This window comes from Terrapene carolina, unplaced genomic scaffold, assembly GCF_002925995.2.
Source record: "Terrapene carolina triunguis isolate 2854851 unplaced genomic scaffold, T_m_triunguis-2.0 Scaffold120, whole genome shotgun sequence".
Taxonomy (NCBI): Eukaryota; Metazoa; Chordata; order Testudines; family Emydidae; genus Terrapene; species Terrapene triunguis.
In genome coordinates this window covers 11,961,617-11,982,711 of record NW_020664471.1, presented here as the reverse complement: position 1 = coordinate 11,982,711, position 21,095 = coordinate 11,961,617, and the positions used below count along the sequence as shown (strand labels likewise).

The 21,095-nt window shown below is 46.1% G+C and overlaps 1 protein-coding gene across 1 annotated transcript in view; it reads right to left on the bottom strand.

Moving 5' to 3' along the window:
* The window catches only part of PSME4 (proteasome activator subunit 4), a 207,189-nt gene that overhangs the window by 130,081 nt on the left and 56,013 nt on the right, over window positions 1-21,095 (bottom strand). The window contains exons 8-12 of the mRNA XM_026652532.2: window positions 16,235-16,357; window positions 6,483-6,575; window positions 4,524-4,789; window positions 2,545-2,731; window positions 612-701 (exon numbers count right to left, since the gene is read on the bottom strand). Coding sequence (XP_026508317.1) covers window positions 612-701; window positions 2,545-2,731; window positions 4,524-4,789; window positions 6,483-6,575; window positions 16,235-16,357 — 759 coding nt within the window. The remainder of the gene's footprint in view (window positions 1-611; window positions 702-2,544; window positions 2,732-4,523; window positions 4,790-6,482; window positions 6,576-16,234; window positions 16,358-21,095) is intronic.

The following is a 21,095-nucleotide window of genomic DNA, read 5'->3' as shown; positions in this document are numbered from 1 at the left end:
TTTGTGAAGGTGGCAATAGTGGGAACTCAATGTTCAAACTCCTTTCCAAGAGGCTACCAAACGGTCAAATTATTAATTTTAATCAGTAGCAAGTTGGGCCAGATTTGGACTAAAAATGAGAGGTGGTATATCTCATTAACAAGTCTTCAGTCATCTACATACTTTGTTGGATTTATTGTAAACACATTAAAGGGGCACTACCTGTGGTTTTATAAAGCCTAATACTAACAGAAGGCTATGATTTTTTTTTTTTTTTGAGTATCAAATACAGTTTGGATTTAAAATATCTCCAAACACTGCAATATTGTACTAATGTATGATAACTGAAAAGTGAAAAGGGATCAATTTTCATTGCTCAGTTCAGTAAACCTAAACAGTGAAACGATTTAAGATTTTGAAAATTATTTCTCTTATATTAAGCTATTACTAATAGGAAGTATGTTGTTTTTAACTATGCAGGGCAACGTTCTCAGGATGCCCCTCTAAGACTCTTCGTAACACACTTTTACTAGAAGGCCGTTAAATTGTATTCTTGTAGAGAGATCACTATTGTACTACGAGAGTAAGCAGTGCTTTGTAGCTTATATTTTATGTCTAGGAAGCATTCTTACCTCTGTGAGATCATCTCTCTCTTGCAGCACAGATGAACAATCTACCAAAGGCACCAGAGTAGAAAACGTGGCAATAAACTGGAATGTGATCTGTTGGGAGTTGCAAATCCGTCTCAATGCATATTATCAAATTATATATATTAAAAGCTGATGAGACTTTAAACAATCTATGGGATTTAAAGCTTAAGGCATTAATTATTACAGGAAACCTTTACAAACTTTCTGTAAAAAAAATGAGAAATTGTTTTTGAAACGTTTATTAATATCTTTAATTCAAAGCAGAAAACTTCTGTACCGGTTACTACCAAAATCAAGTACAGAAAATAATTCTCTTTTCAGTAAGATTGTCTTATTTTGTATAATTCAATTATGGAATTTTAAGGAAGAGAGACTTCCAACCTAAAATGCAAAATATGCATAGTGTGACAAAGCTTTGTCCTTGTCTCCGTGGGTCCTGCGTTTCCTGGCAGATTTCGCTAGCCTCAGAGGCTCACTGTGACCCTCCACGTGGCTCTTCTTTTTCTAGAAGCAAGGGTCACAGCCTACTGAGCCATTTTCATCATAAGCCAGCAAGGGAGGTGAGGAGAAGCTACCCTCGCTTCCACAGTCTCTGTTGTCTCCCAGTCTCAGTTATTAATCAGGGGTGAAGGGGGAGGGAGCTCAGACCCATCCTCTACTCCGGGCTCCAGCCCAGGAACCCTAATAGTATCAGCTATGGTAGCTGACTTTTTAGAAACAGGACGCGTACAATTCCCTGGGCCACTTCCCCTCAGCAGCCCCTAATTCCTCAATATCCACTTCACCCCTACCTCAGGGCCTCCTTCCTTGTGCCTGATATGGTTTGTATTGCTCAGTCTCTCCAACAGCACGGCTTCCTCCTACAGCTCCTGACACACGCGTCCACCTAACTGGGAGGCTTTTAACTAGTTTCAGCCAGCCCCTGATTGGCTTTAGGTGTCCCAATAAACCTAGCTGTCCTCCCTGCCTTCTGGAAAGATCTTAATTGGCCCCAAGTATCTTAATTGACCTGGAGCAGCTGCCATTTGCTTATCCTGGTAACAGGGATTTGTTTAGCCTGTGCCTAATATAGCCGTCTCCCACTACTTTACTATAGCCATCTGGCCTTGCCCTGTCACAATAGGTATGCTATATTGAAAGATGCACCAAATGTGAAAGTGACATCATTAGGTGTCAAGTATACATTATTTAAATACTTGATCAGCATGAGTCCCTAAGATATGGGCATTTAAGACCTGATCCAATGCCCACTGAAGTCAGTGAGAACCTTTCCATTTACTTCAGTGAATTTTAGATCAGACCCTTAGGATATGTCCACACTGCAAATTAAGGTGCAATTGTAATGCAGGTAGGGGCACTGTGCTATCTTTAATCTAGTTAGTGCAGGTGATAACAGTAATGAAGATATGACAGCATAGGCTTCAGCATAAGCTAGCCAACCCATTGCAAGCCGCTCCTGCAGCGGCTGGTATGACTGTCCCGGGAGCCAGCTACTTGGGCAGCATTGGGATCAGGCACCTGTAGAAATCACGGAGGTCACGGAAAGTCACAGAATCCGTGACTTCCACAACCTCCATGACAGACATGGAGCCCTAATTATGGGTGATTTACTAAATGGTTAATCAACTGATATTTTTATGGAGGTCAATAAATTGCTTATAATCTGTACATTTTACTGATGCACTGATGGTTATCTATGTACACACATTACTCATAGCTGTAATATGTTTATAACATCTATTAATCATTTATTAATCTTTTATAAATGGAACCTTAATATGAAGAGTGACCTAAAAATCCTTTGGAAACATAAGCTCCATTTACTCGGAGATGAAAATTAAAGAGCCTTCGAAATAATCTTAAATAGGCAGACTGTATTTTATACTTTAGGAAAATCTGAGATTTATATACTTACCATGCATTTACTGAAGTCATTTGGATCCACACCAGGCAATGCTCTCATCAACAGAGGTAGCATGTGTGTTGGACCTTCAGGAAACCACTTGCCCCCAGACACCAGACTACGAGATACTCCAATTACGCAGCTTAAAGTAGCTGTGAGCTGATGAGGTTCTGTCAATGTCTCTAGTGCAGGGTATGTTCTACACATAGTGAAGAAAAAGCCAGATTAAAAACAGCTAAAAATTTTAAACTTCTAAAAGAAAAACCATATCTGATGAAATTAGATAAACAATACTATGTCAATTTAAAATGTTCCTTTTAGAAATTATCCAATAGTCCAAACCTTTTGTTGTATTTCACTGCACAGTGAATTTAATAACTCCTTTCTTTTAAAACATGCTCCTCATCTGAACAGAACTGTTCACCACCAGTGTCCCATAGAATTATTGTTGGATAAATTATGGGTGATTCCAGTACATTGTCTGGACTAGATCTAGGGCTATAAAATTAAAAAAACAAAACAAAAAACTAAAGACTGACCATTACAGGTGTATGGGTCAGTCAAAAAAGCCAATATTATTAAAATACTATCTAGATAAATGGTTCAGGTATATTTAAAATATGAGAGCCTTATGGATTTTAAAAATTATATGTAGGACAAAATCTTGGTCTTTATTGTCTCTAAATATCAAAATTAAATGAAGATGTAACATTTAATAGTTTTATATTAACCCGTTAACTGAAGAAAGCCCTGTATTTGAAGACATCTTGCTAAAAATTAAAGCTCACATTTATTACACAAATAAAATATTGGAGTTGAATTTTATCTGTCCTGTGCCTTTTTATATCGGGCATGTTTTAGCACCCCATATAGTGAGAATTGTGAAATAATTCCTATTATTGTCACGACAGTTCAAGTACATACTGACTCACCATGTCACATCTGCACTACTTCATTCAAAACACACTAAATTACAAGTCTCAGCTGTGCCTACACAGAACAGAGCACTGCATTAGGTGTATTGAGACAATAGCATTTAGCACTAAGCCTTATTATGCTCCACCACTCAATTATGCAGTCATCCCTAACCCAGAATAAATACATTACCACTGTTGCCTTACTTAGAAGAGCAGTTATGTTATTTTTTATATATGTAACAAATGTAGCGAGTAAATAAGTCTATATGTACACTTGACTCGTAAGATATGGAATGTGGGAGGTTAATTTTTCAGACACTGCAAAGTTCAATTGTTTTCTCAGGAAGGGGAGGGTGCAATGGTTTTACAATTTTGACCCTTTGGAGGGACATGTTAAGAACAGTAAAGGGGATTATGTTGTTGCCAGTTCATTTGATTTTTATAGTGAATTTCAATTATAGTTGGGGGGCCCAAAGCATTCCAGATGAGTGCTATTTTTGCAGTTTTCTTGTAAAATCAAAGGCAACATCAAAGCAAATTTTTTTACTTACCTGTAACAATACAATCTATCATTTGTCAAAGAAAACTGAAAAATCAATATAAGTATGTAATATATTACACACTTTTTGCTACTCAAATAACATTAAATATACTTATTTAAACTTTGGCCCAGATTTTGAGCTGCGACAAAGAGCTCAGCACAGCTCAGGAGTGAGGGGTGCAAAATTGGCTCACAGTTGATCCTGAAACTGTCTGGTGACAGTCTCCATCATAAATTAGAGCAGCCTGAAGGCAATTCTAATTTATGCTAGCTAGCAACAGCCCCAGCCATTCCAGGAGCCAGGGAGCAGTCGAGCACAAAAACTAAAAAGCACTTCCTCCTTCACTTAGCAACACCCCGACTAACCTAGTTGCAGGGATGGGTGTGGTATGCGATCTAATTCAGTAGCTCCCCCAGCCCAAGTACTCCCCTTCATCATGGAAATACTTCTGTGGCTCACTATGGCAGCTGGTGGGGCAAGCTCTGAACTTCTATTTGCAGTAACGTTTCTTCATTGTTTCATTATAACTTACTTTTCAAGTACAGGTGGAATTACTAACTCAGGACGCATTAGTGCAAGATTTTGTAGGGCTTGAGCAGCCTCTAGGCTTCCAGTTTTACTAAACATAGCCAAAAGGACAGGTTGAATAATGCATTCTACAAAGTCTGTAACATCTTGATCAGTAAGTTTATGGCTATCAGGCACAGGAGTTAGCCAAGTCTTCTTCTTGTAACGCTCACGATGCAGTCTTCTAACAACACTACTTGGTAACCTTTGAAGCAGTTTCATCAGCTTGTTCTGTTGGATATATAACCAGAGGAAACAATCAATTTCAAGTAATTAGCAGCGAGAATGGACAGTGGCAAAACCCTGATATATCCTTCCTATACCAAGAACTCAAAAATAAGCTGTGTTAACTTCAGGACAGTTGCTCAAAATGGATAAGAACCGCAGGAATGTAGTAAATCTAAATGTTCAGAATTCACTATGAGAATCCAGTTCCCAGAACTTTACAAGCTACACTGTATTTGTCATTCCTAATAATTTCTATAAACATTTAAAACACATGCTTATATATTTTGTACAATGACTAAATTAGCTCTAGAAAAAAATCAGATAAATGAAGATTACTTACCAGCAATGGAGATCTTCAAGCATATCCTCTGCACATTCACATTTATGGGAATATTCTGGAATATGTAATCCACCCTTGTGATCTTGGAGCTGCTCAGGAATGAGGCAGGCCCCTAGCATGAGTTAGAGCAGCCTTGCCACTAACTTGTGGCAGCTACCAGGGGAGAGGCCCTGCACTGCCTGGTAGAGCACCCACTACAATACCTCTAAGCCATCCAAGGATCCTCTGGGGGTCAAGAAACCCAGCTTTAAGGTTGTTAAGGGATCTATCCCACTTCATGGACTGTATTTGCAAAGCAGGTTGGGAAAGGCACCTGCCCTTGTGTCCACTATTCACATGGGTCAAGAAATATCTATTCCCAGTGACAAAGAGTTAATGTGAAAAACACCTAGAAAGACTGACTACATTAACCTGGTCTGTGAACCAAACCTAATTTATGACAGTACTGCTGGAATTCAGTGCAGCGAATTGTTCACCAGTAATATTTGCACCAGAAATATCTGCACCAGAGATATCTGCAACAGTAAATTGCCTTTTAGTAAGCTCCTTTCTGCCCTAACTTACACACAAGCAACTCCCATTCAAGTTGTCTGAAGGCAGAATGGGACCCAATAATTTTTCATATGTTTTTCTAGGATACTTCTAATTAAACATAATTGTTGGAGATTAAAAATGCTCATTTTATCTCTCAAACGTACTGTGCAGTGAGAGATATAGAAAAATCCAGTTCTGTTGAGAACTGTAACATCAACTTTAACTGTGAAAACTGTCTAAATTCAACACTAAATATTAGAACAAAAATAGCATAAAATGTTAAATAGTGAATTTTTAGCTGCGCTTTTAACAAAAGCTCAGTTCATGTTGATTGATCAAAGTTAGATTCCACTATACTTACAAACGTAGGACAACATTGTATCATATTCTCTTAACTAAGAAAGTGTGCTTCAGACACTAGAATCATACTATCCATTATTCCAAAATCAGGTTTTACTAGGTGCTTGAAAAACTGACAGACACAATAGAGACTAGCATCAAGTTTAATTTGACATGTTCATTTTCACATCTTGTACTGTAGACAGTTAAAAAATAATCCATGTTTTCTTAATAGATAGCGGTATTTTTCTGGCTCCTTTTCAGTTTAATTTCACCCATCACACTAGTGTTTTCTTGGAAGTTTATTTTCTAAGGTATATACATAGTCCATAGTAATCTATTATAGGATGAAATTGTTTGCATAAAGCAGTATACACTCTTATTAAAAGTGAAGAGCACAGTAGAGAAAAATTCATGATAAAATTATAATCCCACTCCAAATTTAAAATCTTTAGTCTTAAAATAAAAGCATAACAAACTCACCAGCCAGCGACCATTATTTGAAGGATGGTAAAAAGATGCAATGCTATTGAATAATCCAGACAAATGCTTCTGTACTAGTTTGCTTGGTCCACCCTGTCCAAAACCAAATACATATATATTTAATCTACTTAACAGGAAGAGCATGAAAAAGGACACTGTCGAGGTCAGAAAACAAGTTTAACCTACCCAAAATAGATTCTTCAGCGTCACGAGACAAGTTAAAGATCAATATAATATCCTTCCATAACAAAAGCAACATGGTTTAACTAACAAACAATTAACTAAAGTCACTGGGCTTGTTTTTGGTCACAGAAATATTCTATTATCTCTCTATGCTTTTCTTCTGTTCTTGTGAACAGGAAGAGTTTTAAAGTTTGCAAGAATTCCCCTTCTGTCTATTTTTAGAACTATCTTTCTTAAGTATCTTTTTACATATTACAAACGCTATGCAATATTACGGTCTGAGGAAGATGTGTAGGAAAAAGAAAACTGCAATATTCTCGTAACATTTTATTGAAGACAAATTCAATTTACTGTGCAAAGGAGACTGAACTTTTGTTTAGCTTTTAGTGAAGAATGGCAGTGTCACTAAAAATACCCAAGACCAGACATAGGAAGCCTAATAATTAAAAGAAATATACATAGGCTTGGAAGGATTAGATTGTTATTGGGTTATATCAGTTTCACCATCAACAAATCAACGAAAAAATATTTCCATGAATGATAATCAAAATTTACAGATAGGTTAAGAAAGAAAAATACTGCTTGAGAACGTAGAGTTTCGTTTAAGAAAATTTGTTTTGCATACTCTGAAGTGATGTTGACAACTTGTGTTTTACCAGTTATAAAGCTTTAATTTTACTAAATCTCAATGCATACTCCCATTAAATAATTATTGTTTGACACCCCCTCCCATAATTTCTCAAAACTGTGAAAATTTAAATAGATAAAAAAATTTTAAATGCTTAAAAATAAACATCAATATTATTGATCAAAATTATAAAAAAATAAAAATCAAATTTTGCCAAATCTAAATATATATCATTGTAAGTGGGGTGGCTGATTTCTCTTAAAAATTCATATTCAAATTTCTATATATGCTGAGAAAGTTAATAGGATGGATCTTAACCTAGTATTAAAAGCAGCACAGCTATAAGTCAGTAAGAATAAAAAGCAAGTTACTTGAGATTTGAACCTTGTAACGAGGTGGAGTGGCCTCCCTCCAGACTTGAGAGCGAGGGACCACTAATTCCTCCGGTGGGCGGAGCCAGACCTGCCCCTCCCCCCTAACCGGAAGTACCAGGGTGGGACTGGAAGTTATAGGAAAGGCCCTGCAGCTCAGTTGAACAGGAGCCACAGAACAAGATAGACCTCTCCAGTCTGCTGCCACAGCCAAGCCCACGCTGTGCAACGCCTTGCATCCGGAGGAGACTATGTGACACTGCACCCCATATTCTTCCTAGAGATATTATTATACATGATCTGATTATGGCATAATTCTGATGTATTTTATGCAAGATAGGTCATCTGAGATATCATTGAAAAAGTTATGATTTACTGAATATGGTTATCCTATTTGTATGCATGTATCATTTTTGTATCTGAAGTTAGGAATATTGACTATGTATGTGTGTTACAAATGTGAGCACACATGGGGAACTAGACACTAGACAAAGGACTCTCAGTCTAGATGGCTGGCTGGGAAAGGTCCATTCAAGTTAATGAACCATTAGGGAGAACAATAGGCCTTAGAAGAAGCTTATTTCGAACCTGGGGTGCCTTCCTGAGGACGCTACAAACAGCCTCCGACTCATGGCTGCTATGACACTACAAGGACATGTGACCATTTCATCTGGTGCTGGACTCCATCTTGGGATATGAGTGTTTTTCCGCTGACTGGAGTGGGAACCAAGCTTTGAAACAAAGGGTTCCTGCCATATGCAAAGGCTATTTAAGGCAGGGGAGTGACATCATCGTGGTTCTTCACTGACTCCCCACCCAAAGAGACTCCTGGAAACACCTGAGGAACTAAGACTGAACTGGGGGAAGTGCTGGACCCAGGCTAAAGGGATTTTTAGCCTGTGAATGGAACACCTGGGGATTCCAAGCTGTAAGCTAGTGCAGCTTGCCCCTTAAGAATCTGCAGCCTGCTTGTATCATCACTTAGGGTGAGGATTTGATATTCATATCCGATCTAGTTTAGTTTGCGTGTTTTGTTTATTGTTAGGTAATCTGCTTTGTTCTGTTTGCTATCCCTTATAATCACTTAAAATCTATCTTTTGTAGTTAATAAATTTGTTTTTGCTTTGTCTAAAACCAGCATTTACGGGAGTCATAACTCAGGGGCAGAAAGCTGTTGTATATTCCTCTCCACATTGAGGGAGGGGGCAAATTTCATGAACTTACACTATACAGTTCCCTGTGCAGTGCAAGACAGTATAATTTTGGGTTTACACTTCAGAGTGGGTGCTGAGTAGCTGGGAAGTTCCTTAGCAGGACCTTTCCCATGCAGAGCTGATCACAGCATCTGCATGTAACTGCAGCTGGGTGTGCCCCTATCTGTATGTGTGCTGGTGAAAGTGCAGGTTGGTCACAGCAGTACAGTGTAAAGGGAGCCCAGGCTGGTGGTTCAGGGGGGCTCAGTGGTACCCCAGTTCCAGGTCGGGAACCCATCACAACCACTCTTAGAGAGGAGTTGCCAGCACTGCCGTGCACAGTGTACCCTGAGGAGACAGAGAACCCTTGGACTACAGAACCCTCTCTCCAGACTGTGATAGGAAGTAGTCATGGGAAACCAGACTTTAGTCTGGTTTGGTTCCCAGAGCAGGGGTCAGCATGTTGTGGCTGGATAACCCGCTGACCCAGTGGCAGAACACTCCACCACTGTTAGGGCCCTGGGCTGGGACCCAGTGGAGTCGTATGGGTCCGGGTCCCTCTACCGCCTCCCTCCCACCAACCCCATCCCAGGGGTGGCAGTGTTTGCACCCTAGGCCAGAAGGCCTGTGTTTGGTTTGTGGCTTGTCCCCATCAGGAGACGGTGAGCCTTAGACTGTGTGTTTGCTGGCTGCCTTATCTAGGAGGCTTAGGCTAAAGCCTGCTCCCTGCTCTGTCCCACCCAAAGGGCCAGAGGCTTAGACTGTTAATTACTGCCAGTCCCAGCCAGGAGGCTGTGGGCTAAAGACTGCTCTACCCCACCCAAGGGAGCTAGAGCATCAGACTGTTACTGCTTGTTTGCCTCTGCTAGGCAGCTACAGAGCTGTAGACTTCTTACTGCTCAGCCCCACCAGCAGGACCGGAGCCCGAGTGCTGTTGCCTGACACAGCTAGGCAGAGTGACCTGCCTCCCCCTTCAGAGCAAGGGACCACTACAAACCTAAATGTATGCTTCCTGAACAGATATTTCAATTTAGAACAGGGCAGCTACTTAGAATGATTAATTCATTCCATGTAGTAATGTTGGCAGGCTATAGCATAATGCTAGAAACCTTCTTTTTGTAAATGTTATTGTTGGCATTTCTTTACATTATTTGATGAAACAACATAGCTCCATTTCAGTGAATTTCAGCTCCACTTGTAACGTCATCCAAAATTAAATTCATGATTCTTTAATTATCCTTACAGGATGCGAGGTAGACACACGAAAATTTGGACTGTAAACACTGAGCTAAGTTGCAACTCTAGTAACAATAAAACTCTAATGAAACCGACCTGAAGTTTGTTTTATTTCAATACAATGTACTCTGTCCTGCAATGAAGCTATAAAGAATTTATAATATTTTATAGTAACAGACTGATGACAGAAAACATAGGATTAGGATTCCCCATTGTACTCTAATGGGTGAGGCATTTATGGGGTGGGGGTGGTGGGAGGGGGTAAGGAAGGTTACCTACCTTTCGTAACTGTTGTTCTTCGAGATGTGTTGCTCATGTCCATTCCATTCCAGGTGTGCGCATGCTCACGTGTCTCCCCGTTGGAGATTTTTGCCTTAGGGCTGGCTGTGGTGCCCTCTAGAGTACCGCACTTATGCCGTGGTATATCAGGTGCTGCCAGCCCTACACCCTCTCTGTTCCTTCTTGCCGACAACTCCAACAGAGGGGCAGGAGGGTGGCTAATGGAATGGACATGAGCAACACAACTCCTCAAAGAACAACAGTTCCGAAAGGTAGGTAACCTTTTTTTCTTCTTCGAGTGCTTGCTGATGTCGATTCCATTCTAGGTGACTCACAAGCAGAATCAATGGAGGTGGGCTTGGAGTTCACAGTCTCGCAGCTTGCAACACTGCTCTGCCAAAGCCAGCATCGTCTCAAGCCTGCTGGGTCAGTGCGTAGTGCGACGCAAATGTGTAGACGGACGACCAGTTTGCAGCCCGACAGATCTCTTGGATTGCCACCCGTGCCAGGAAGGCTGTTGATAACACCTGCGCCCTAGCTGGATAAGCCGTCATGATCGCCGGCTGGGGCACCTTTTCCAGCTCATAGCAGTAGCCGATGCAGGTCGTGATCCAATACGAGATTCTCTGGGCTGACACTGGGCAACCTTTCATCCTGTCAGCGACAGCAACAAACAACTGTGTTGATTTACGGAATTGCTTTGTTCTATCAATGTAGAATGTCGCACGAGGCTTTGGACAAAGGACTGGTAAGTAAATGTCTTGACCAGTGTGGAACTGGGAGACAACCTTGGGCAGAAAGGCCAGGTGTGAACGCAGCTGGACTTTGTCCTTACAGGCCATATAGGGCAGCTCTGACGTGAGCGTCCTGATCTTGGACACCCTATGGGCTGAAGTTACAGCAACCAAGAAGGAGACCTTCCAGGAGAGAAGCAGAAGGGAGCAGGAAGCCAAGGGTATGAAGGGAGGACCCCTGAGCATGGACAGAACAAGATTCAGATCCCAAGGGGGGACCGGGTCTCAGACATGTGGGTAAAGGCGCTCCAAACCCTTCAGGAAGCTCCCTGTCATGGGATGGGCAAAGACCAACCGGCCCTGAAGAGGAGGGTGGAACGCCGAAATGGCTGCCAGGTATATCTTGATCGAAGGTAATGACAGACCCTTGTGCTTAAGGTACAGTAAATAAACCAGGATGTCCTGCAGCAGGGCCTCTTCCGCACGAATGTGTCGGTTCGAGACCCAACACATGAATTGCTTCCACTTCACCCCATATGTAGCCCTGGTGGACGGTTTTCTGTTGCCCAGCAGGACCTGCTGGACACCAGCGGAACACCCCCATTTGTCCGCAATCAACTACGCAGCAGCCAAGCCATCAAGAAGGTCCTGCTGACGCGATCTGCCAGGATGTTCTTGGCTCCAGGCAGGTGGGCAGCTACCAGATGACTGGCATGTTGCACACAAAAGTTCCAGAGGCTGAGCGCTTCCCGACAAAGGGCCCAAGACCTGGCTACGCCCTGCTTGTTGATGTAGTACATCGTGGTGGTATTGTCCATCTGAACCTGCAGCACCCTGCCCGTCAGGTGGAACAAGAATGCCTGGAAGGCCAGGCGAACCGCTTTGAGCTCCATGACATTCAAATGAAGGGCCAGATCGCTGTATAGCCAGCGGCCCTAGGTGTTGAGCTCGCCCAGATGGGCTCCCCAGCCCAGGTCAGATGCGTCTGAAACCAGGGTAAGCGACGGAGACGGGGTCACGAAGGGAACCACCTGCAGCACTGACTCTGGATCCAGCCACCAGTCCAAGGACAAGAGAGACGTGGCTTGGCACCATGACCACTCGGTCCAGGACGTATCTGCTGGGGATATAGACCGAGGCCAGCCATGCCTGCAGAGGTCGTAGATGAAGACAGGCATGGCTGACTATGTACGTGCACGTGGCCCATTAGTCATGGGCTGTGGTAAGCGGATGGCTCTTCACGTGGGCAATCAAGTCTAACATGGCCTGGAAGTAAGCTTCCGGAAGAAAGGCCCTCACTCGCATTGAGTCGAGAACCGCTCCAATAATCTCTATGCATTGGGCCGGCGTTAACGTGGACTTTTCTGTGTTTATTAACAGGCCCAGTTCGTTGCAGATGAACCGCACCAGGTTGAGGCTCCATCAGACCTGCTCTGGAGACCTGCCCTTGATGAGCCAGTCATCGAGATACGGGAAGATCTGGACCCCCACCCCAGGTAAGCTGCTACCGGCGCCACACACCTTGTGAGCACCCTGGGGGCCGAAGACAGGCCAAAAGGTAATGCCGTGAACTGGAAGTGACGCCCAGCCACTATGAAATGCAGGAAGCACCTGTGGCCCAGGAATATGGAGACATGAAAGTAAGTGTCCTTCAAGTCAAGAGCAGCGTACTAGGCCCCCGGATCCAGGGAAGGAATGATGAAGGCCAGGGAGACCATGCAGAACTTCAATTTCTTGAGAGACTTGCTGAGACCACACAGGTCCAGGAGGGGCCTGAGGCCTCCTTTGCCCTTTGGGATTAGGAAGTAGCAAGAGTAGAATCCTCTTGGTTCAATGTCCCGAGGATCCTTCTCCACAGCCCCCAAGCCCAGGAGCTTCTCTACCTCCTGAACGAGGAGTTGCATGTGAGAAAGGTCTCTGAAAAGAGACAGGAAAATGGGGGGGGGGGGAAGGAGGGGCAGCCAAGAACTGCAGGGTATAGCCCCAAGCCACTATGTCCAGGACCCAGCAGTCCCACGGTTAGGATCCGGTCGACTGACTGGGGCGTCACTCTCAAGCACACTCTCAGAACCATCTCTTCTGGCCCCCTGGGTGTTTGGCTGTCCCAGGCTGGGCTGTCGAGCAGGAGGAAGAAGGGCAACGATTACTAAAACTAGCATCCCTTCTCCTTGTAGGTCCCTGATGAGGCTGCCAGGGTCTTGGCAGTGGCGGTGGCCGGAAGGGCTTCCTGGCTGATTACAGCATGTGCATGCCCAACAAGCGAAGGGTAGCCCTAGTGTCCCTCAACCCGCGCAGCCTGGCATCTGTTTGATCCAAGAACAAACCAACTCCATCAAAGGAGAGGTCCTGAATCGAGGCCTGCAGCTCCTGGGAGAGGCCTACTGGAGCCAGGAACTACATTACCATCAATGTGGCCACCCTTGCTGTCGAGTCTGCCATGTTCCATGCCATTTGCAGGGATCATCTGACCGCCGCCGTACCCTCCTCCACCAGAGTGCCAAACTCTTGGGCCAAACCCTGAGGGAAGGATTCCTGGAACTTTTTGAGACTGTCCCAGAGATTAAAATTGTACCGGCCCAGCTGGACCTGATCGTTTGCCACCTGAAATGGCAGGCTGGCAGTAGAATAAATCTTTCTCCCAAATAAATCAAGTTTCTTAGCATCTTTGTTTTTGGGAGTTGAGGAGGTGGGGACCTGCTTGTCTTTTTTTTTGGCTGCAGATACAACCATCAAGCCCGGGGGCGGGTAAGTATAGAAGTATTTGAAACCTTTGGCCGGCACAAAGTACTTTTTCTCGGCCCGTTTCGAGGTGGGCGGGATGGAGGAGGGGGTCTGCCACAAGGCCTTGGTTATATTGAGGACCCCCTCATGCAGGGCGACCCAGGTGGGCGTAGAGGCTGAGAGGACGTTGAAGAGGATGTTCTCCTGCTCCCCCATCTCCTGTACCTCGAGCCCCAAGTGCTCAGCCACACGCTGGAAAAAGGCTTGATGTTACCTGATGTCATCGGTGGTCTAGCTCTGTAAGGTCCTACGACCGCCTCGTCTGGGGATGACGAGGAAGACTGGACCGCCGGTGGGGGTGCTGTCACCTTGACCACCATCTGAGAAAGAGGCTTTGGGATGAGCACAGGTTCCTCCACCCCGACCTCAGAATGGGCTTCCAGTACCGGGTCTGGTGCTGGTGGGGCCACCACCCGATCTTCCGCCATGGCCACCGAGGAGTGCTGCGAAGGAGGCATCGTCACAACCAGTATGCCCCATGCACTCCAATAAGGCCACCATGCTGGCCACTGGTCATGCTGCCATTGTGGTGCCACAGATGAGGGAGTGGACTCCGGTGCCCAATCAGGCCAATGAGACCTTGGCGATCAGCTGGACTGGCCCTCCATACCGGAGGAACCCTCTTCCAGCAACCAGGGAGGAGCTGTCAACGTCTGCGTTTGTTTGCTGGTCATGGCTATCGGTGATCATTGCCCAGGCGTAACTGAAAGGTAGCTATAGCGTGGAGAGTGGTACTGGTGCCAGGGAGACCAGTACTGGGAGGGGGAACATTCCCACCATGCCAGTGATGGGGACCAATGCCTAGAGGATGACCATCAAGAAAGCGAGCGGTGCCGGGAATAGAAAGGGGAGCATTGACCCCATGCTACAGAGTAGCACAAAGGATCTGGAAGCTTGCCTGGGTGACCAGTGATGCGATTAGGATCTGCCCCGGGATTCCCGACGCAGCAGCAAAGAGCGACGCCTTCTGTCCGGCAATCAGAGTTGTTCCCCTGTCCCCTGAGGGGTCTTAATGGCAGGCTTGCCCTCTTAGGGAGCCTTAGCAGGGTCCTGAGGCACTGGGGTCATCATCGGAGTAGGTGGCGATCTGTGCTCTCCCTGCGCCGAGGGAGCCTCGGATGACAAAGGTGCAGGCAGGAATGTGGGTACCATACCGCTCCCAGGAATCGGTGATGGACCTTTAAGGTTGCCCCAACTGGAGAGGCATGATCGTGTGGCTCCGGAGCAGTTTGGTGGGCAGGCCTGGGTCCGTTGGTAGATGACCCCTGGGCCTTCTTGCTCAGTGCCCGGCAGTGCTTCTTGGCCTTCCTCTTCGGCACAGGTGATGGCGAATGGTGCCGGGAGGAGCCGCGTGCCAGCGCACGGAGGCTGAGGCACTCGGTGTGACCTGCCTGAATGGCTCAGAAGCCAGGAGGAGGGCAGACCCCATCAGGAGAGCCATGAGGCGGATGTCCTGCTCTTTCTGGGTGTGGGGGCCAAAAGTTTTTGCAGAACCGGCACCGCTCCTTAACGTGTGACTCCCCCAGGCACTTAAGGCAGTTGCCGTTGGTGTCACTCACAGGCATAGGCCTGCTGCAGTGCGAGAAGGGCTTAAACCCGGGAGACCGAGGCATGCCCCGCCTGGGGCAAAATCCCGCTGGGACGCTAACTACTAACTAACACACACTTAACAAAGGTGCTCTGACTGACCACCACGGGCGGTAAGAAGGAACTGAGAGGGCATAGCGCCGGTGGCGCCTGATATACCGCGCTCATGCCGCGGTGCTCTAGAGGATGCCACAGCCCTATGTGTCGTGCTAAGGCAAAAATCTCCGAGGGCCGCACATGTGGGTGCGCGCACACCTAAAATGGAATTGATATGAGCAAGCACTCAAAGAAGAACTAATTTTCTGTAACTAAGGACTTGTATAAATAAAGGACACAATACCCAGCGAGACTGGAAAGTGATAGTAACAATTACCACAACCAGAGCCTCAGAAGACCAAAAAAAAGAGCCCAAATCCTTTGGCTAATGGGAACTCAGGACCCAAGAATGAGAATCCTGTTTGTACAGCATCTCTGAAGAACATCACTATGGACAAACTTCATGCTTGTACTGGACTTTAAATCAATGAGCTGGCAGCTCATTTCCAAAGTGCCACTTAGAGCAGCCCTGAAATAAGCCTTATGTCCCATATCCCCAACCAACCATAAGGCACTACTTTTAAATAAACATTGGGCAAAGAAAGCCTCAGAAATAAGCATCTGCTGAAGCTGAATACCCAGACACTTTAATCATTTTAGCTATACAGCTGTTCAGAGCTTTTCATTACCAGTTTTTAATATACTATATAAAAAGAATACTAACCATCATGGCTGTGATCCACATTACTGCATGTCCTATATCATAAGCATTTGTTAAGAATCTTGGAACTAAAACTTGACCGCTTCCCACTGGAAGATTCAAACTTCTCAAAATCCTTGTAAATATCTGTTAAAAAAGGTAATATTATTACTTAATACTATTTATAATAAGTTTCTGTACAATACTTTTAATGGGGCAATAGTTCCTGCATGGTTGTTATTAATTTGCTAGCATAAACATCTGAGTAACAAAACATCACATATGCATTTAGTCATTGGCTACTTGTAGTTACTGCAGGTTCCATTCTTAGCAGTGGACATAACAGATACAATTTTAGGTCCCAGCTTCAAGGGGTTACTCGGAGACAAACAGTTTTCACATAAAGCTAAAATACATTTAAACGCATGATTGTAGGAGAACTACCATGATACTAAACACCCAGGGGTCTGAGATTCAAACTGCTGGTACTGGAGAACTAAAATCAGGTTAAAAATTATGCAATAGTTTGGTTATTGTTACAATTTGAACTTCTACCTAGTACAGTATTCCAAATGATTTGTGTGTACTGTAAACAAGAGTGTTTTCCAAGAATTGCTGTGGGGCACTCCAACTGCAACTTCTTTTCAGTTAGAAAAGGTACCATAGACAAGCAAGGAGTTATTTATTTTTATTCCAATATTTTTGTTGATGTTATAGGTTTGAGAGGGAAAATGGGTGCCAGCAGCTTCTTCCATGCACCTATAGTTTGTGTAGATGGAAGGAAAGTTAGTTTTTAGTGTCCTATCCCCACATACTTCTTCTGCACCAGAAGCTTGAGGATGGGGCATAAGAGTCCTTGTATTCATCTCCTTATAGTTGGCAACTAGGTGTTACAGCTAATAATGGAGATTCAAACCATACCAATGTGTTTGGGGATCTTAGATAAGGCAAAATAGAGAAATGGGAGAACAAAGAAATGTTAAGTTTGAATGAAAAAAATAAAAAACAGGCAAGTATGATTCAAATGCAGTTCCATAACCATAAAAAGGAACATGAAATTAAAGAGAAAATTCTCAACCCACTGGGTTTAATAAATAACAAGATTAATAATGCCCACCACTTTTTTTGATGGAAGCAATACAAAAGAACATGAGAGATAGTATAGCAGTCCACAATACAGCAGCAAATACAGCAGGAGAGGCGTTGTGAGGAGAGCATGCAGCCCCAATAACGGTTGGAAATGGCAATGAAAAGGCAGGAGAAAGCATGGAAGCTGCAGATGTGCTGATGGTAGAATGCCAGCACCATACGTATGTCCAGGGAATGAAGCATGTGGTGTCTGGAGGAGGTATGTAGTTTGGGGTAGAAGGTGGGGAGATGTATGAATTGATTAAGGTGGAATGGGGATGCCACTTTGGGGAAGAATTTGTGGTGGAAGTGGAGGGAGACATTGTCCTTGTGCAAGACAGTGAAGGGAGGGTCTGCCATCGTGGCCGTCAGTTCACTGACGCATAGTGCGGAGGTAATGGCCACCAAGAAGATCACCTTCATGGAGAGGTGGGCGAGGGAGCAAGGGGCAAGAGGTTCAAAGGGCGGCTTAGCAAGGATTGAGAGGACCAAGTTAAGGTCCCAGGTAGGGGTCTACTTGCGGATCGAGGAAAAGGCATTGAGAAGGCCACGGAGGAAGCAGACAGTAGTTGGGTGAATGAAGACGGAAAAGCAATCCACTGGGGGGGAGAAAGGCACTGAATGCCGCCAGGTGTACATGAATGGAGGAGTGGGTGAGGCCAGAGTACCGGAGGTGGAGGAGGTGGACAGGACAACAGGCATAGAGATAGCGTCCAGGGAATAGCCATAGTCACACATCCAAATGGTGAAGCAGCGCCATTTCACCTGATAGCAAACTCTAGTGGACTGTCACCTGCTGTGTGTAAGGATGTCGTGGATGGAAGAAGAGCAGAACATGCCGCGTCTATCCGCGAGCTCCATCCAAATACCAGCCCACGAGGTGAAGAGGGCTGGGGTTGGGGTGTCGTATGCGGCCATGGGTTGCGTCAGGAGATTGGGGAGGCGAACTGGGGGGTAGATGGAGAGGAGAAGGAGGTCCGTAAAGCAGTACTGCTGAGGCCAAGTGGGGGCCACAAAGATGACGGTTGCCTGATCCCACTGTATTTTGTGTAGGACTTGTGGAAACAGAGGAATGGGCGGGAAGACACAGTGGAAGGAAGGTGGTCCAAGGAAGTAGAAGGGCTTCGCCCTGAGATCCCAGGCCAAGGGCTTCCCTGGAACAGAAGAGAGGAAGTTTGAGATTGTCTGTCGTGGCGAAGAAATCCCAGCGAGGTGTACCCCACTGGCAAAAAACAGAGTGGAGTGTGGGGTCATGGAGTTCCCACTCGTGGTTGGCATGGAAGGAGCGACTGAGGGTGTCCGCCTGAGAGTTACTCGTGCCAGGAAGATGCACAGCATGGAGAGTGATGTCGTGTTTGAGGCACCAATTCCAGAGGAGGATGGCGTTCGCACAGCGGGAGGGGGAACGTGCCCCACCCTACTTGTTGACATAGACAACCGTTGCATGTTGTTGGAGAGCAGTTGGACATGGCAGGAGCGGAGCAGTGGCAGGAACATTCAGCAGGCTAAGTGAATGGCACGAAGTTCAAGAACGCTGATGTGCATTCTTGCCTCTCTGGGCGACCAGAGGCCCTGGCTGCGTGTCCGTCCACATGCGTGCCCCAGATTGCCAGGTAGGCATCAGTAGTGGGGGTGGTGCATGGCACTGGAGGCATGAATGGGATGTCCACCAGGATGGGTTGTACCACCAAATGAGGGAGGTGAGAACAGAAGTGGGGAGAAGGACCGGTTTGGTGAGAGGGTCACACTGCGGGTTGTAGGTCAAAAGGAGCACTACCCCAGAGGCTAGGGAGCAGGTGACAGTGTCATTGGAGTCCACTGCAGTCTGAAGGGTGACTTTGGCCACCAATTTTCCCTCCTCTATGAGTGACTGAAAATCCTGTTTATATGGGGGAAGGAAGTTGAGGAACAAAGCCAGTTTGGTATAGGAATAGAAGTCGTATTTGGCCACTTGATGGCTGGCAATACATAATTGGAGGTCTGCAGAGCAGTAAACCTTGCACCTGATGAGGTTGAGTATTTTGGTCACCTGGTCAGGAGGCATGGACCGAAAATGGTGGTGGTGGGCGCGCTCCATGGCCGCCTGGACCACCAGGGAATTCTGAGGTGGGTGCTGGAAATGGGCCGGCACAAAATAGCGACGCTACGCCCACTTTGGAGTGAGTATGCAGGAAGCCAGTGTGTGCTGGGTGAAGGATGGTGTCGTGGATGGACAAGGCAGTACAAGCAGGGCCAGGAGACTGAAGAATATCAAGGAACTGGTCCTGGGGGTCCTGGATGTCCCCCACGGGAAGGTTGAAGGCAGTGACCAAATGGCAAAGGAGGGCCTGATACCGGGCATGATCAATAGGAGGCGAGACGGAGGGAGGAATGAACGCTTCATCAGGCAATGAAAAGGCACCGGTGCGGACCTGCAGGGCCAGTGGAGCGGGAGCGTCTGAAGGAGCATTGTAAACAGTGGTAGTGGATGGAGAGGGCTGACGGAGCATACAACGTTGGTATGGGTCCCAAGCAGCCCAATAGGGTCGGGCTTAGGGGTCGCTAGGAACAGATGGTCCCCTTGGGTAGGCGAACCACAGGTTGGCAAACCTCCATTAAAGTTGGCTGGTAGGGCTGCCTTCTGGGATCCGGGCTGTAAGAACAGACCAGCAAGAAGGTGGGGTTCATGTCAGAGGACCAGTCCGATTCGGAGGATGGGTCTGGTAGCAGCGGAGCCGTCAGTACCAATGGGACCGGTGGAGCAGCGGGAGGCATTGGAGGGCAGTCCATCAACAGGAGAGGCTCCTCAATCAGGGATGGAGGACCAAGGGCAGCCAGCAGTGCAGGCCGCAGCGGGGACGGCAGCCTCAGCTGAGCTGCAGGTGTCAGCAGGGATAGGCACCCCGGCATGCGCAGAACAGGACAGGAGACACAAGATGGTCCCGGCAGGGTGGACAGCGGTAGAGGCAAAGGCAGCAGAGCTGTCACCAAGATCGAGGTTGGTGCCATTGGAGAACGGTGCCAGGACTTATGCTCAGAGTGAGACTTTTGGAAGAGGGGGCCTGATTGTCAGCGTGCGACTTCTCACCTGACTTGGCGTGGCTTGGGGAGGAAATAATGTGCTTGGGACGATCCCCTTGTGCCCATGTGTGTGTTTCTTATGCACACAATGCTGCTTGGGCAGATGCAGCAGCGCCACCAGTGCCGGGCGGGACGGGACAGGAGTGGCGCTGGCCGCCAGTGCTAATCAATAGTCCGATAGACCTGCCAGTGCCGGATCCGGTGGCACACAGGGGCGCATTGCCTCCTCCATAAGGAATTTATGGAGGCGAAGTTCACAAGATTCCCTAGTTCAGGGTGGTAACGAGCGGCAAATAGAGCAATGCACAGCGACGTGTGCCTCGCTGAGGCAGCAGAGGCAGCGTGGATGCTTATCGCTCACAGAGAACAAGGGAAGGCAAGAAGCGCAGTACTTAAACCTGGCTTGCCGGGACATAGTCCCCTGGCTGGGGAAAGTTCCCACCAAGGGGGAAATTAATTAATCTTTCTTACTAACTAAACTAACTAACTAAGGATGGGGAAACTAGAACAGACAACTACACTAAGAAAGAACTATATACAGGAGATAAAGGAGAAACACAGTACTCAAAGCAAGCTAAGAGCACCGAAGAACAGGGGTTCCGACTCTGGCCATGCGGTGGTAAGAGGGAACTGGAGCAGCGTCGACCCACACAGCTCCTTAAAGCCTCGGATGCGCCACGCGGTTGACGCACGTGTG